The following is a 17,947-nucleotide window of genomic DNA, read 5'->3' on the forward strand; positions in this document are numbered from 1 at the left end:
TAAATGCTAAAGAGAGTACTTCAGTCAGAAAGAAAAGGATGTTCATAAGCAGTAAGTAACCACCTGAAGGTTAACAGGAAAACACAGAATATTATAACACTGTAATTGTGGTGTATAAACCACTCTTATTCTAAGTAGGAAGACTAAATGATGAACCCATCAAAAATAATAACTACAACTTTCCAAGACATAGACAGTACAGTAAGATATAAACAGTAAGTTAAAAAGTAGGGGGAGGGCTGGGTGTGGTGGCTCACGCCTGTAATCCCAGCATTTTGGGAGGCCGAGGCAGGTGGATCACCTGAGGTCAGGAGTTTGCGACCAGACTGGCCAACATGGAGAAACCCTGTCTCTACTAAAAATACAAAAATTAGCCGGACAGGGTGGCGGGCACCTGTAGTCCCAGCTACTCAGGGAGGCTGAGGCAGGAAAATCACTTGAACCTAGGAGGCGGAGGTTGCAGTGAGCTGAGAACGCCTTACTGCACTCCAGCCTGGGTAACAGAGCAAGACTCTGTCTCAAAAAAAAAAAAAAAAAATACATAAATAAATAAATAAAAATAAAAAGTAAATAAATAAATAAAAAAAAATAAAGGGAAACAAAGTAAAGGTGTAGAATTTTTATTAGATTTATTTTTGTGTGTTTACACTCAGAATGTAAGTTACATGAGGAAAGGGACTTTTTTTCACCGTTATATTCCCAATGCCTATAGTTAATGATTTAATACATTTTGCTGTACCAGTGAATATCACTAGTTCTGATGAGCATCACGACACCCTTAACTGGTTCTAAGGAAACTATGAAACATTAAGGGGTTTGATTTTTCTGTTAGCATAATTTCAGACCAGTAACTCAACCCATTAAAATGTGGGCTGTCGCTTTACCTCTTTTAGTAACTTTGGGTAATTAGTCTTTTCTTTTAGGGGTGCTAGAGGTATAAACTACACTTGAATAAGTTTCAAATAATAAGGACAAGGTTTCATGCTTTATGATTATTGCTCCACTACTGTAGCCCTTGCTACACGGACGCCGCCTTTAATGAGAGGGCTGACCCAGAGGAAAGATGTGCAAAAGCAAAGTGACAAAGGAGAAAGCAGAATTTATGTCATCTGTCATGTCTGTTTGGAATGCTGTAACAAAATACCATAGATCAAGTGGCTTATAAACGAGAAATTTACGTATCCCAATTCTGAAGGTTGGGAAGTCCAAGATCAAGGCACTGGCAGATTAGCTGTCTGGTGAAGGCCCACTTCCTCATAGACAGCCATCTTCTCACTCTACTTTCACATGGTGGAAGTGCAAGGTGTCTCTTCAGGGCCTCTTTCATAAGGGCACTAATCCCATTATTGAGACCTCTGTCCCCAAGACCCTATCATCTTCCAAGGGCTCCATTTCCCAATACCAACATCTTAGGGGTAAGAATCTTATCTACTGTACTAAGGACTCCAAACAGTTGGCACCTGCCATAGCTCACTGTGGTGAAGATGGAGAATGGTGGGAGCATGGGGTACGAGAGGCAATAACCTGAATGGAGACAGAGAGATCAGTTTAGGAGGCTCTAGAAGCAATCCAGGCAAAAAATTACAGCTGGAGTTAGGAAGATGTCCCTTTTGGCTCTGGGCTGAACTGTGCAGCTATGAGGCCTCCTGTCTTCCCTACTCCAAGCCATCCTGAGTGACTGGGTTCAGCACAGCAGCACTGATTCTGCTGATGTTTCTTAATGAAGATCTTTGGTATTCTGTATTTACAAATTCTCACTCCTGATCCATTTTTCTTTAACCGTACATTAGCCTGAAAGGTAGTCATTAACTCATGGTTCATTATGTGGTATCAACTTTAGGAAGACCTCCCCTATCTGAGCTGGTCTGGTGATAGTAATGTAGTTCTTTTTCTGATGGCAATAGTGGTGGAACGTGGGCACAGTGCAGCATTCACAAGTGCTCCGTAACATACGGCTGTCTCCTTCATCAAGACAGTGATATTCCTTCTCTTTCAAAAGTTTGTGTCCTATAATCCCAGAACTTTGGGAGATATCCCAAAGGCAGATAAATATGTTATTTTCTAGCCCAGGTTATCTTGTCTTTAAGTAAACCCACTTCTTTAACAGGAACTCATTGCCAAGAACTCCAGTGCTGGATTTAAAAACATCCAAACCCCTTTCCAACCTCTTCTACTTATGTACTTCAAACTAACCTCCTCCAATCTTTTTTTTTTTTTTTTTTGAGATGGAGTCTTGCTCTGTCCCCCAGGCTGGAGTGCGGTGGCCGGATCACAGCTCACTGCAAGCTCCGCCTCCCGGGTTTACGCCATTCTCCTGCCTCAGCCTCCCGAGTAGCTGGGACTACAGGCGCCCGCCACCTCGCCCGGCTAGGTTTTTGTATTTTTTAGTAGAGACGGGGTTTCACCATGTTAGCCAGCATGGTCTCGATCTCCTGACCTCATGATCCGCCCGTCTCGGCCTCCCAAAGTGCCGGGATTACAGGCTTGAGCCACCGCGCCTGGCCACCCCCTCCAATCTTAGGGAATCATAATCATTGGTTTTAAAGAAGATGGTTTTTAACATTCAGTTATACTTGTGTAGCCCTAATAAGAGAAGTTGCCTCATCATTTTCACTGGCCTTTTATTACGAATAAAATACTTTTAAGATGTAAAAAAACGGGAACCATGACCAAGGATTAAGTGAACGTATCTATTTTTATTATGAAACATTAAATTTTGACACATTGCCTCATTTACTTTTTTAAAATCTATTATCTGACTTACACCTATTCAGCAAAAATGCCAATAAATTATATAAATCATAGTTTGGGTCTTTTTAAAACTAGGAACATAATATGTTTTATGATAAACAATAATACTAAATCTGAGTTGTATGAACTGTTAACTTGAAATTTGTTTTAAATGTTTAGCTTAAAACAAAAAGAAAACCAATCACATTAATACACTGTTGCAAAAGTTTCTCCGGAACGCCCTCCACATCACTGTGTGTCAGCATCCTTCGGCTTCTTCACTGAGGTACGGAATGCAGCCATATGTAGGTGTCAAGGCACTCATCCTAAGCTGTCCTATCCTGCACATCTTAGCAATCACATTAGATGGAGGGCTGATGATATACACTAACTCCCAGCCCAGGCTATCTTGCTTTTAAATAAACTAATTTATTTAAAAGAAAATCATCAACTAAGGACTCAAATGCTGAATTTAGAAATAATTCCAATTCAATACACATTCAATCAAATGTGTTAGTACTTAAAAGTCACAAATTTTGCAAAGTAAACAACCAATGAACTAAGGCAAATAGCATTGCCACCACATGCCTTAAAATGGTATATTTTTGGTGTCTGAAGCTCTTTGCAAATTATATTTTGGGACAGTTCAGATGGATTTAAATAAAAGATGTATGTTCTACATAAATTTAGTTTTAAGGTTTTCAACATGGGTGGCAACATTACAAAAATATATCAATAGTCTTAATAGTGAATGTTTTCCACCTGGTTTCTAAATCTTTATTTTCCGTGGAGGTAAACCAAAGTTTAGATTCCATCTTCGGAGTTATGATATAATCTCTACCGTTCCTAGAGATTTTAAAGCTAGATATGATCTAGGTCCTTGCCAGGATCTTCACTTTCATCATCCTCATCCTCTTGGTCTCCAGATTCAAGTTCATCCTCTTCTTCAACCTAGAGGAAAAAAATGTATTTAATATTGTGAAAACCTGTTCATGTCACATTCAACATTTAACAATATATATTATTGATAATTTTTTTTTTTTTTTGAGACAGAATTTTGCTCTTGTCACCCAGGCTGGAGTGCAATGGTGCGACCTCAGCTCACTGCAACGTCTGCCTGCCGCGTTCAAGTGATTCTCCTGTCTCAGCCTCCCAAAGTGCTGGGATTACAGGTGTGAGCACCACGCCCGGACAAATTTTGTATTCTAGTAACTACATTAGAATATAAGCCATCTGATTTCTTTGATTTGATGCCGAAGGCTGTCATTTCTAATATGAATGAGACATATCAGTTAACTTTGCTGATAAATGGCTACACCTCTTTACACACAAATCTGAACCAAACATGGCAAAAGATAATGACACACGTGGGTGACAACAGTCTTGTTACCAATCAAATCAATTCACTTTCTAGGCTTAAGGTCCAAAAGAAAATAGTCTATAAGTACTGAAAACTGAACCTAATCTGTGTATTAAGTAAATTCAATGAAAATAGTGACAACAGTACAGATGGCACCATATTCATGAACCTACATATCCATTCCTATAATATAGGCACAACTTTTCCATGCTACATTAAAAATCTTTTAAATGCATTACACGAAAACATAATACAAATCATTTTGGGAGACATTTTAATCTTACTGGATGACCAAGATCCTTGAGTTTATTCTTCAATGACAGTATTTTCTGATCTTGATCGGCCAAGAGCACCAAGAGATCATCCTGTTCTTTTTTAGAATCTGTAATTTCCAACTCTAGTTTGTCTTTCTCAGTTTGTAAAATCGCAATGGTACTATTAGATGAATCCAGCTGCTCTTTAATGGCAGTTCTTTCCTCAGACAGAGCTTTAATTTCATTCTAGGAAAAGAAAGGTGAAAGGCAGGAATCTAACATTAGCACTCACTTTCCTAGAGTTTTTAACAAATAGTTTCTTTCTATGACAAATCACTGTACTTGTTTAACCTAAGGAATTTAGGGGTGGAGGTTAAGTTTTAGTTAGCTATTCCTCAAAAAACCTTTAAGAGACTTAAAAAAAGTATTACCATTTCAGATAATCAGGGGAGTAAACAGAAATACAAAGCATTTTACAGCACAAGTCTGATTAGCACCAGAATTTTAGAACTCGAAGCTCAAGTTAAAAAAATTTTTTTATCCCAACTTCAAGCATACAATTAAATGAAAAGAAAATAGCTTCAAATAAAAATCTATGGTTTAAAAATAAAATAATTTGGCCACAATCCAAAAAGCACAATTATACATTATTTTCCTTAATGTGACCTCATTCCTTTCTTCATGTTATTTATTCTGATGTCTCTCTCATACAATAATATGCTGACAGGATTTAATGTTCCTGTGTTCCACAGCTTATGGAAAATCTACACGTGGCTTGTGAATTAGCTAAATTTGTGCTCCTTGTTTTGTTATTGTGATTAGATATTGATCTTAAAAAGAAAACACAGGCTGGGCGTGGTAGCTCATGCCTGTAATCCCAGCACTTTGGGAGGCTGACGTGGGTGGATCACCTGAGGTCAAGAGTTTGCGGACCAGCCTGGCCAACATGGCGAATCCTCGTCTCTACTAAAAGTACAAAAATTAGCTGGGTGTGGTGGCCGGTGCCTGAAATCCCAGCTACTGAGGAGGCTGAGGCAGGAGAATCACTTGAACCTGGAAGGCAGAGGTTGTGGTGAGCCAAGATCGTGCCACTGCACTCCAGTCTGGTGATAAAGCGAGACTCCATCTCAAACAAACAAACAAACAAACCCCCCCCCAAAAAAAACACCTGAAACAAAAAAATCTTCATTTGTGTCATCTTAAATCATCAATATAGGAGTGAAAATATTAGATAAAATTACACATCATTAGCTTTCTTCATAAAACTAAGAATTTGAAAGATATATAACATTTCCTAGAGTTCATTTCATATTATACACAGTAAATAAAAGTTGCACCAAAAACAAACCTTTAACTCTTTAGTCTCTTGTAATAATGCTGACAGTCTTCCTTCTACATCAGTAGTTTTGGTGGCTATTACAGTCTCGGTCTCTCCTTGCACCTCAACTGATTTTGCCTGAAATTAGAAATGGAAAAAAAGATGTCTCTTAAACATTACAATCAACATGAACTCCCAAAGTGGTTATTTAATTTGCTTGCCATTTTGATATTTTACTTTCAATAACAGAAAATATAATTCCTCATGTATTTATGTGCAACAAAGTGCTCTCCACTGTCAGACGAGCTGTTCCCACATGGAAGAGCATCAAATCTCATAAGAGTACGAGGAAGGCTGGGCTAAGGTGCCTCAAGGTAATTAAGCCCAGAAAAGTAATCAGCAAGTCAGCTCTAATGTAACTGTAACCCAGCATTTAATAAACAGATTATTTTTCAAAGCCTTTCCTTCATAAATTTCCTGTAAGTCCATACTATCATCCTAGATAGGTAGATAAATTGAGCCAAATATCATTATTAGTGAAATGCATATCTTCTCTCAAGTGCTAGAGAAGGCACTCCTGAATAACAGTTCTTCAGTCTTTCCTTGTCTTTTTTTCTAAAATACTAGGAAGTGGGGTGTTGACACAACAAATATCTAAAAATGTGGAAATAGCTTTGGAACTGTGTAATGAGTAGAGGCTTTAAGAATTTTTGAGGTGCATGGTAGAAAAAGCCTGTATCACCTTGATGAGACTGTTGGTAGAGATATGGATTAAGTGATTCTGGTGAGAGCTCAGAAAGAAAAGAGCAGAGTTGGAGAGAAGCTTCATGGTCATAGAAGAATGCTGGCAGAAATATGAATGTTAAAGGTGCTTTTGGTGAGGTCTCAGATGAAAACTAGGAACATGTTACTGGGAATTGGAGGAAAGGCAATCCTTGCTATAAAGTGGCAAATAACTTGGCCAAATAGCATTGCAGTGTTTTGTGGAAAGCAGAACTTTGTAAATAATGAATTTGGATATTTGCTGAGGTTTCCAAGCAAAGTGTTGGAGTGCAGCCTGGTTTCTCCTTGTTGCTTAAAGTAAAATGTGAGAGAAGAGAGATAAATTGAAGAAGGAATTGCTAAGCAAAAAAGAATCAGAATTAGAAGATTTGGAAAATTGTCAGTTTACCTATATTGCAAAAGTATGAGAAAGCATGTTCTGGAGAAAACAGTTAAGCGTTTTTGAATATTTTATGACAGCAGAAAAACTGCCAGCTTGGACTGAAAGGACAGAAATAGAATGTGATACCAGCAAAATAAACTCTTAAGTACCTGAATAAACTAATCTGGTGACTGACTATAAAAGGACTGCCACCATGAATACGAAGCCTATGTTACTAAACACAGGCTAGTAAGTAATCTAAAGAGAAGATGCTATCTGATGAGCTTGTTTCTTTTTCATTGTGGCTAAGAAATAATACATCAACCTTGTGTTTATTACCTTCCAGAGGAAAAACAGAAAATACTTACAAACACTTCTGTTTTCTGTAACAGTTCCTGCTTTTCTGTCTGTAGTTTGGTGATCTCCACAGATTGTGAGTTTAACTGAGACTTTAAAGTTGCCAGTTCCTAAGAAACAAAAATAGTTGAGTCATAACATTAAATGGTATTAATTTCATCAAGGAAATATTTACAGAGACATTTAAAATATGATTTACAACTTCCTAGTTTTAAAATCTAACTCTAAAGAACTATTCTTGAACTTTGGGTTCAAGATGGAAAATTCAACACATTCATTTACCTCTGCTACCTCCTGAACCCCCACACCAAAAAAAAAAAAAAAAAAAAAAAAATCATAAAGAGAGGAAGGGAGGGGAGAAGGAAGAAAGGAAGGATGGCAGGGAGAGAGGAGAAACCTACACAAACAAAAACATATATTGCTCTCTTCTATTGGGGAATTTGAGAAAGCCAGTAACAGTGGTAACTAACTCAGCACACCTGAGAAAGCTGAAAGCTAGGATGACCACTAAGAAAGTTAAGATAGTACCTGACTTACACTGAATGCATTAACTACCAGAAAGGTTGGGAACTGGTATCATTAGATACCTCTGGAAGTACAGATAAAAATGAGGTTAAAAACTGTAGGGCTGGTTAAAAGACTATTTAAGAAATAGATCATCAGATCCCTGTCTCAATCTTAGGCATCAGGCAACTGTTCCTCCTTTTCTAGATGAAGACTTGAGGTTTATTATGTGACTGGGCAAAACAGGACATCTTTAGGGACCACCAAACAGATGAAAGCAGTAGTACTATAATGAAAACCAGGGTATTAATTAAAAGTTTTTATTAATGTTGAATTTCCAAACTTCTCACTCTCTTCTCCCTCCAAAAAAGTACAGGAAAAGAAAGGCAATTATAAAAATGGCTCTCAGCAGGAGTGATTTCTCCCCATATCCCCCAGTCTCCAAGGACATTTGGTAATGTCTGGAAACACTGAGTAAGTGGTGGGAAAATGGCAAGTTAAAGGCTCTTTTCTTTTGGTTCTCTTTAAAATTTCTATCATGTACATTTATGGCTTTTCTAATTTAATTATTTTGTTTAGTTATTAAAATGAGTTATAGTTTTCTGTATATAGTATTTTACTATATATTATAAAAAACAAAACTGTCACTTAAAAATACATATTTTTTTTTAACAATCTAAAGTTTATAAAAGTAAGTAAACTGGAGTAAGTAAAATAAAAGGCAATTTGCTTTTTATAAAAATATCTAATTAAAGTTTCACTGGGAAACATAATTAAATAGCTTATTTTTACTTAAGATTTACAAACTAAGGCTATGTATTAGTAACTTAATTCCCTTTAATTTTAATACAGTTCTAGTATCGGTAGACTTAATAAAACCAAAAGAGCATATTAACCTTCCCACACAAATAAAACATTGTCAACAAATATTGGAGACCTGAAAATCCTCAATGATAAGTGATTCCTTTTTTAAACAAAGGTCAGATATTTAGAATCTACTCTGAGGTACATGGACATTATCAAAATAAGACAAAATTTCTCTATGTTCAGAAGTCAGTCAGTCCTAGGTTAGTAAGGATGGTCACTTTTTTAGTATTGCTTGGATTTAAAAAAAAAAAAAAAAGTATGCATTTCCTGGCCAGGCGCAGTGGCTCACGCTTGTAATCCCAGCACTTTGGGAGGCCAAGGTGGGTGGACTGCCTGAGGTCTGGAGTTCAAGACCAGCCTGGCCAACATGATGAAATCCTGTCTCTACTAAAAATACAAAAAATTAGCCAGATGCAGTGGCAGGCGTCCGTAATCCCAGCTACTCAGGAGGCTGAGACAGGAGAATCACTTGAACCTGAGAGGTGGAGGTTATAGTGAGCCGAGATGGTGCCACTGTACTCCAGCCTGGGCAACAAGAGCAAAACACCATCTCAAAAAAAAAAAAAAAGAAGCATGCATTTCTTTTATCATAAGAAAGAAAGGAGAGAAAGAAGAAAAGAGAGAGAAGAAAAGAGGAGGAAAGAAAAAAACCCCAGAACCTGTTTGGGGATAATATACTCTAGAGTTTTCTTCTAATTGCTACATTATTTAATTGTAAGTGTACACAGTTCATTTCTCTTTTTTCATTCTTTTCTTGAACAGTACGTTTAAATTTTTTCATTGGATAAAGGTAAATCTGTATGATCTAGTTTAACAGGAATTTATAAATACTATAAGCAAGTAGAAAACAGTTTAATTTGCTTTTCTAGATGTTATAAATTATCGCAGAAAAAGTTTATTTTACTTTTTAGCTGGAGTCATTTAATTGAGATATACGTAAGTTTACCTTTTGTTTTTCTCTTTTTCAATTCTAAAATTCAGTATTTTTTAGACAAAACAGTTTAAAAACCCCATACATTCAGTCAAGCAATTATCATAGTATATGAAAATTAGGCATAAGATTTTACATTTTCATATTTGCAAGTCATAAATTTAAGTTTTTCATTGTTAGTTCACTGATAATCTATAAATAACACGGGTGAGATGCTGAGATTTTTTAAGAAGAATATCTCTGAAAAAAACACAATAAAAAGCAAAGTACCATTATTATATAAATAGAAATAGCTTCTGGATTTTCAAATGGTTGTCTTAACTTAAATTTTACTTACATCTGCTAATACAGTTCTAGATTTGTGAAACTACAGGGCTGTTATTCTAGTATAATTAAAACATGACAAAGTAGAATTGGATCAAAGTGGAAAATTACCTGTTTTAATTCTGCAACTTGTTCAGAATCTCTAGCTGAAACTATTGCTGAAGACTGTTCATTTGTGCCAGATGTCTGGGAAGATTTCTACAAATAGCACAAAAATAAACTATAAAATATATGCGGTATAAAGAGATGAGAAAGAACAAAACAGAACTGTACACATATAAACTATATCATACGTGTGCTTACCAAAAAATTCACATCAACATTTTAATGTTTATGCCCAAGATACAAATTCAACACAGCACATATTGTCTACAACTTTTTAATGGCTAAAAATCCATTTGTAGGCCATGTGTGGTGGCTCACGCCTGTAATCCCAGCATTTTGGAAGGCCGAGGCGGGAGGATCACGTGAGGTCAGGAGTTCAAGACCAGCCTGGGCAACACGGTGAAACCCTGTCTCTACTAAAATACAAAAAATTAGCCGGGTGTGGCGGCGTGAGCCTATAATTGCAGCTACTCGGGAGGCTGAGGCAGGAGAACTGCTAGAACCCGGGAGGTGGAGGTTGCAGTGAGCAGAGATCGTGCCACTGTGCTCCAACCTGGGCAACAGAGCGAGACTCTGTCTCTAAAGAAAAAAAACAAAAAAAAATTTGTAATTTATTAAATCTAAGCATTTACCTGCGTTCATATGGAGAAAGAGCATAAAAATAGACATTTATTAAATAATTTCTCTGTATTAGAAAGTATTTCACTTAAATCTCACAACAATGAACCAGACATTACCACAACCATTTTAGAGATCAGGAAACAAGTTTAAAGAGGTTAACTAAATTGCTTAAATTCAATGAGCCAGGAAGCACTGAAGCTTAAACAGTTTGACTCCAAAGCTCATCCTGTAAAATCTTTTTTTTTTTTTGGAGACGGAAAATCTCCCTCCTGTTGCCTAGGCTGGGGCACGGTGGGGTGATCTCGGCTCACTGCAACCTCTACCTCCTGGATTTAAGAGATTCTCCTGCCTCAGCCTCCCGAGTAGCTGGGACTACAGGTGCCTGCCAGCATGCCTGGCTAATTTTTGTATTTTTAGTAGAGGCAGGGTTTCGCCATGTTGGCCAGGCTAGTCTCGAACTCCTGACCTCAGGTGATCTGCCCGCCTCAGCCTCCCAAAGTGCTGGGATTACAGGCGTGAGGCACTGTGCCCAGCCCATCCTGTAAAATCTTAACATATGATATTCTGGCTTAAGAGATCCAAGGAAAAAAAAGAAAGAAAGAAAAAAAAAGGCAGTATAATGAGAACCACTCTTGAACTCTTAATTTTTAAACATTTACTTACCAAATTTTCAATCACAGAGTCCTTTTCAGTCAGCTTGCTCTGTAGAAGTTCCTGATTATTTTTTAATTCTTCTATCTCTTCTCGCAATCTACCAATTTCTTCTGGTTGAATGCCATTCATCTGAGCCCCCTCACTGTAAGAACCTTGATGCTGATTGTCTTTTCCTGTTAGACATAACATTTTAAAAGCCAATGGGAAACTTAAGCTTTTCATTTTTGAACTAGAAGATTCAAATATATAATTTTCTTAATTCAATTACTTTGGCAGCACTTTTGCAATCACATTTCATCTTCGCAGAATGGTATATTGATAAAAATAGTGAACTGATAATATTTTCTGGATTCTGGGAGAAAAAACAGCACAGCCTTGACTAAACTGCATGGCCTGGTGATCTATGATTAAGAATTACAGTAATTTTAATTCCAATTCTGTCAACTGAATATGAGAAAATAAAATCCCTTTAAAAAATCTTCACAAGCACTGTAGGATAATACTATTTACAAGCAGTGGAGCTCTTGTCATTTTCTAGCACAACTTAAATTTTTCATTTATTACTTCATTTAGTTCTCAAACGTTATTACTATCTCCATTTTGCAGAAGAGGAAACTGAAAGATTACATCAGTCATTCTTAATCAGCTATACATTAGAATCACCCAGTGGGCTTGTACTAGTTACTGATCCCTGGACCTAACTCCAGATTAATTAAATCAGAAACACTATTGTGGTATCAGCATCGGTATTTAAAAACAAAAAAAAGCGTCTCAGGAGATTCTAATATACAGCCATGGTTGAGAATCAATGGGCCAGATAAACAGGTAGCAAGAAGCTTGGACTTCAATCTCTAAAGGTCCAGTCTTAACTACTCTTAACTATCATGCTATTTTGCTTTAAACTCCGACTTACATTTTTTGTCACCATGATTAAGGTTAGAAGAATACTAGTCCACAAAAATAATCTTTTACTTTGTCCAGCTCTTGAGGAAAGAATGACCTGGGTGCTATCACTGTGATGGCTCAGCTACACTTACCTAGCTGTATTTTAAGAAGATTATACTGGTCTTTGTGCTGCTGGATCTGAGATACTTGCTGTGTGACTGCCGTCTGGAGCTGTTCATTTTGACATTTTAATGTGGAAACCTGCTGCTTTAATTCCTCAAGTTGCAGATCCTGTGGAACAAAACATAATTCATGTGTTTTAAATTCATACTAGTTAGCATTAAGAAGGTGAACACTTTTAAAAATTAGAGGTCACATTTTGGGAGAGTATGCTAAAGTGCTCAACACTTCCAAAATGATTCAATAATTAAGCAACTTGGTGTGTTAATATATCCATCAAGGCCAATTAACATGCAGTAGAACTACAAGATTTCAAGGAAGGCTCCATTAATAAATACCATGGCACAGCTTGCAATTATAGTGGGAAATACAAGGAAAAACTCCATTTTATGGTCACAAAACCATTTAAAAATTTACATCAAACTAAGAAATTTAGTCTATGTATATATACATATGCATCTATATTATTTTTAATATTAAAAGACAATGAGAAATACAGGAAATTGATAAAAGAGCTTCCAGCTTTTACCATCATAATAAAACCATAGTTGGAATTTGACGTCCTTTTATTTTCTTTTTTGTTTTGAGATGGAGTTTTGCTCTTATCGCCCAGGCTGGAGTGCGGTGACGCGATCCAGCTCACTGCAACCTCTGCCTCCTGGGTTCAAGCAATTCTCCTGCCTCAGCCTCCTGAGTAGCTGGGATTACAGGCACCCGCCACCATGCCCAGCTAATGTTTTTGTATTTTTAGTAGAGACGGGGTTTCATTATGTTGGCCAGGCTGGTCTCAAACTCCTGACCTCAGGTGATCCACCAGTCTCAGCCTCCCAAAGTGCTGGGATTACAGGCGTGAGCCACCATGCCCGGCTGGAATTTGATGTATTTCTTTATTTTCTTCTAATTTTTCCCCAATCCATGGTTTAAAATTTGTCATAATCGGTCTATATATAATTATGTAGCCTTTAATTTACTTAACATTCTATCATAATTTCCCCATATTGCTACACAGTCTTCAAAACATAATGTTTAATCCTCACTAATTAAGTAGATGCAATACAATTTATATTCAATGTTTTTGATGCTAAGGTTGCGTTCCATTTATCTTTTCTTTCTTTTTTTTTTGAGACAGAGTTTTGCTCTTGTTGCCCAGGCTGGAATGCAATGGTGTGATCTCGGCTCACTGCAACCTCCGCCTCCCAGGTTCAAGTGATTCTCCTACCTCAGCCTCCCAAGTAGCTGGGATTACAGGCATGTGTCACCACGCCCAGCTAATTTTTTGTATTTTTAGTAAAGACGGGGTTTCTCTATTGTTGGTCAGACTGGTCTCGAACTCTCGACCTCAGGTAATCCGCCCACCTCAGCCTCCCAAAGTGCTGGGATTACCAGCATGAGGCACTGTGCTTAGCCACTGCACTCCAGCCTGGGCAATGAGAGTGAAAGTCTGTCTCAAAAAAAAAAAAAAAAAAAAAAAAGAAAGAAAAGAAACATGGAAAGCAACCTTAGTGCCAAAAACACTAAATATACATTGTATTGCATCTACTTACCATTGCTTTCCATTTTTCAAAGTGACAAATTTCATTGCAATAAATATTTTAGTCCATATAATTGTTTCCTGAATTTTGGAGAATTTCCTCAGGATGAATTATCAAATGTCATTCAAAGGATATAAACATTTTATCGTTCTAGATGCTTGTGGCCTAATACCAAATAGCATTTTAAATGGTAAGAATATTTAAAATGAACATTTCTAAAGGAGTTATTAGAGTAACTATGTCAATCATTCTTTTGTTTTGCCAAATCAACTGTATTTGCAGCCCCAAGTATAGACTCTGTATCACATTCCAACAATTTGTTTTTCATTACTTGCATTGTGTTGCATTCATTTTTCACTGTTCCAAAGATATTATTACATTTTACCAACTGGAAATGACTCCATCTTTGTACCCAGGTATAGATGAAAAATCCTAATAACCATGGGTAGTTTGATGATTCAAATTTTACCATTCTAAGATTACAATTTATTGATTTACTTTCAAACTGAAAAGCTCAGAATGAATGCTAAATATACCACAACATTTTCATTCCTTCTAAAATTTTAATCTCAGTAGGTTGGGCATGGTGGCTCACGCCCATAATCCCAGCACTTTGGGAAGCTGAGGCAAGCCGATCTCCTGAGGTCGGGAGATTAACACCAGCCAAGACGATGAAACCTCATCTCTACTAAAAATATAAAATTAGGCAGCATGGTGGCACATGCCTATAATCCCAGCTACTTGTGAGGCTGAGGCAAGAGAATTGCTTGAACCTGGGAGGCAGAGGTTGCAGTGAGCTGAGATTGCACCACTGCACTCCAGCTTGGGCGACAAGAGCAAGACTCTGTCTAAACAAAAAATAAACTAATCTCAGTAATGTAGATTGTGACGAAGAAAATAAGATATAAACAGTTGTCAATTTAAAGGGCTCTATGTATGCCTTTATACAGTTTATGGCACACCTGCCATAAACTGTGCACAATTAGTAGACAGGTATGGACAGCAGTAGAGGGAAGGGGATAAATCTGTCCCACAGGGTCTGCCACTACTGTATTTTTTTAAGACACTGGAATTTTAACAACATTAATAACCTCATTTTTCAGCACTTTCTAGAATTCCAATCAAGGTAAATATCATAAGAAATTAAATGAGAGTGAAAGTCAAGAAAACATTTTGAAGGAATGTTATGAAAGGTTTAGGGTACTCAACACAATGCAAGTAATGAAAGTTCACTGGTATCCTGGAAAGAAAATGTCAACTAATGATTCTGCAAATGTAGTTTCATCTTTATCCACTCATCATTATCTAATAAATCAGCTGCATGGTGCTTAGCACATATTAAGCACACTGTTGAATACTCAGATGCTTTGAAAAATAATGAGTTTTGCTTTCTATATCCTCTTTCATTTGAAATGCCAGAAAGAAATTCTTCCTGAAAGCAGAAAGTACCTATTGCCAATCAGAAGGTCTATACAATTCATCAGTACTTACTTGCTCTCGAATCATATTTTTGTAGTGAGTCACAATATTGTCATGCTGTTCTAATGTTTTTTTCACCTCTTCTTCTTTTTTATCTTCTTCACTGGACTTATAAATAGCCTTAGTTATAACACCTATAAAAGAAAGCTTATTTAAAATTTGTTTAAACGTTTTAAATACTATTTTACTATTAAGACTTAGTAAAAACATATAACCTAACTCCATGATAGATAAGAATCTTTTCAATCTTACTGAAAGCCAAATGTCCTTCAATGGGCTACAGATCAAGAGCTAGGAAAAAAATATACCTTTAGAGTTATTATATAACCTGCATGTATCCAGAATATACATGTACAATATAAACGTAATTACTTTCCATCAAATATCAATATAAATCTTCAGTCTTACCTTCAAGTTCTTTTACCAGCTTCGTAAACTCATGATCAAATATCATGTATTCTGGACTGGGAAAGTTTGGCTGGGGTTTCTGAGATGCTCTGGAATATAACTCATGTTTGCTAATAAATCCTAGTTTCTCTATGAAATTCTCTTTGCCAATCCTCTTCTCTATTAGTTGTTTTAGTTTCTCTCTACAGAGATAAACATATTGAGATGCTTTAAAAAATAAAATCAAAACAAAACATAAAAGCTTGATCTACATAATGCTTTGGCAAAAAAAAAAAAAAAAAAAAAAAAAAAGGCATCATTATCTATTGATGTCATTAAGAGAGTCATCTTCCAAGGCCTTACTTACTTCTTGTAGCTCTCAAGTGAGTTATCATTGAAATAAATTGAAATGCCCAACAAAAGGGCACATAAGCCTTGGACCAACTGCTCTTCTTCTCCAAGATTTTCTGCAATTTGTCCTGTAAGCTGAAATCTTTGTTAAGGAGGCTAAGGATTGATAATATCTAGTATATTTTGCAATTTGAATTTGACATACATTAATACTTCACATAAGAGTTCCCATAAGAAATTCCACATATAGGCTAGGTGAGGTGGCTCATGCCTATAATCCCAGCACTTTGGGAGGCCAAGGTAAGTGGATCACCTGAGGTCAGGAGTTCGAGACCAGCCTGGCCAACATGGTGAAACCCTGTCTCTACCAAAAATACAAAAATTAGCTGGGTGTGGTTGCGCATACCTGTAATCCCAGCTAACTCAGGAGGCTGAGTGAGGCAGGAGAATTGTTTGAACTTGGGAGGTGGAGGTTGCAGTGAGCTGAGAGAGCCACTGCACTCCAGCCTAGGCGACAGCAAGACTTGGTCTCGAAAACAAAGAAATTCCATATATATTCCAAGCCAGCATAAAACAAACCACACACACACAACTTAGGCATCATTACAACCTTAATAGTTTAAAAAGTTGCAACACAGATAAGATAGTGGAGAATTCAAGTATTTTGGGCATAGAGCTACTTCTAATTGAGAAGAAAAACTAAAAAAAGATATAAATACATGTACGTTACTAAAACATAAAGGATACAAATGGAACATTGGCTGAATTGTGAAGAAAATGTGTTACTGCAATGGGACAATTGCTTAGCCAGGTACAAAGCAACATTAATAATCCAACTCTTGTTTGTATTTTGCTTCCCTGCAACAGATAAATTGGTAGAAATCTTTCCATTCATTTTATATTTTTTAAACTTAAAGTTGCCCTAAGATCCCTTCCATTTGCATGAAAAGAACTTTAACATCTTATAAGAGATGAGCCAGAAATCCAGTTTTAAAAAACTAAACAAGAGAATAAATTCTTGTATGCACCACAGGCTGCACTTCCTAAAATGAACAGAGTGCAGAAATTAGAATTGATCCATGTTCAGAGGCATATACTGGGTTATTCCATTAGTTTAAAAACCTTGTCTGCTAAGGAAAAAAAAATTATAGTGTGGAGGCTTTAAAATATCTATTAATCCCAAGACACTTTACAATGAATTTGCCAAGCAAATCTATGATATTTCAGTCAGAAGTTTAAAAACAAGTGCCTGATAAAAGGAAAATTCTACTTCTTTCCAAAAAAAAAAAAAAAAATCAAGAAAAATACAAAAAATAATCCCCTGAATCATTTAGTCAAATTCCATGAGAGAATATATTTTCTAACAATAAATAAACCATACTACAAATTCAGTGATCACACACCAGATAAGAGGAAGATTTAAATTAGCCAAGTGCCCCAAACCATTAACTACTGCCAAGTATAGTTAATACTGAAAATAAGCATATCCAGCAAAATTAGTTTTCAAAATTTTAATACAACATATTTACATCTCCTAGGTAGAATAATCTTAGTTCATTATATTGACAGTGCCCATATTTATATTCCTATAACCTGTATCTTCAAAAAAAACTTGTTTGAAATAGAATAATGAAAATCAGAATAGTGGCCGGGCGTGGTGGCTCACGCCTGTAATCCTAGCACTTTGGGAGGCCGAGGCGGGTGGATCACCAGAGGTCGGGAGTTCAAGACCAGCCTGACCAACATGGAGAAACCCCGTCTCTACTAAAAATACAAAATTAGCCAGGCATGGTGGCACATGCCTGTAATCCCAGCTACTCGGGAGGCTGAGGCAGGAGAATTGCTTGAACCCAGGAGGTGGAGGTTGTGGTGAGCCGAGATTGCACCATTGCACTCCAGCCTGGGCAAAAAGAGCAAAACTCCGTCTCAAAAAAAAAAAAAAAAAAGAAAATCAGAATAGTAAT

The 17,947-nt window shown here is 36.7% G+C and overlaps 1 protein-coding gene across 2 annotated transcripts in view; it reads right to left on the reverse strand.

The window, feature by feature from the left end:
* Positions 1-2,676: 2,676 nt before the first annotated feature.
* The window catches only part of USO1 (USO1 vesicle transport factor), a 93,424-nt gene continuing 78,153 nt past the window's right edge, over positions 2,677-17,947 (reverse strand). For both annotated transcript variants that reach the window (XM_023189792.1, XM_023189791.1), the window contains 11 exons: positions 16,731-16,841; positions 16,000-16,118; positions 15,654-15,835; positions 15,258-15,379; positions 12,207-12,345; positions 11,179-11,342; positions 9,901-9,987; positions 7,175-7,273; positions 5,693-5,800; positions 4,375-4,590; positions 2,677-3,681 (listed from right to left, as the gene is read on the reverse strand). In XM_023189792.1, the coding sequence (XP_023045560.1) occupies positions 3,592-3,681; positions 4,375-4,590; positions 5,693-5,800; positions 7,175-7,273; positions 9,901-9,987; positions 11,179-11,342; positions 12,207-12,345; positions 15,258-15,379; positions 15,654-15,835; positions 16,000-16,118; positions 16,731-16,841 (1,437 nt within the window). In that variant the 3' untranslated portion in view covers positions 2,677-3,591. The remainder of the gene's footprint in view (positions 3,682-4,374; positions 4,591-5,692; positions 5,801-7,174; positions 7,274-9,900; positions 9,988-11,178; positions 11,343-12,206; positions 12,346-15,257; positions 15,380-15,653; positions 15,836-15,999; positions 16,119-16,730; positions 16,842-17,947) is intronic.

The sequence above is a fragment of the Piliocolobus tephrosceles genome, chromosome 3 (genome assembly GCF_002776525.5).
Source record: "Piliocolobus tephrosceles isolate RC106 chromosome 3, ASM277652v3, whole genome shotgun sequence".
NCBI classification, from domain to species: Eukaryota; Metazoa; Chordata; class Mammalia; order Primates; family Cercopithecidae; genus Piliocolobus; species Piliocolobus tephrosceles.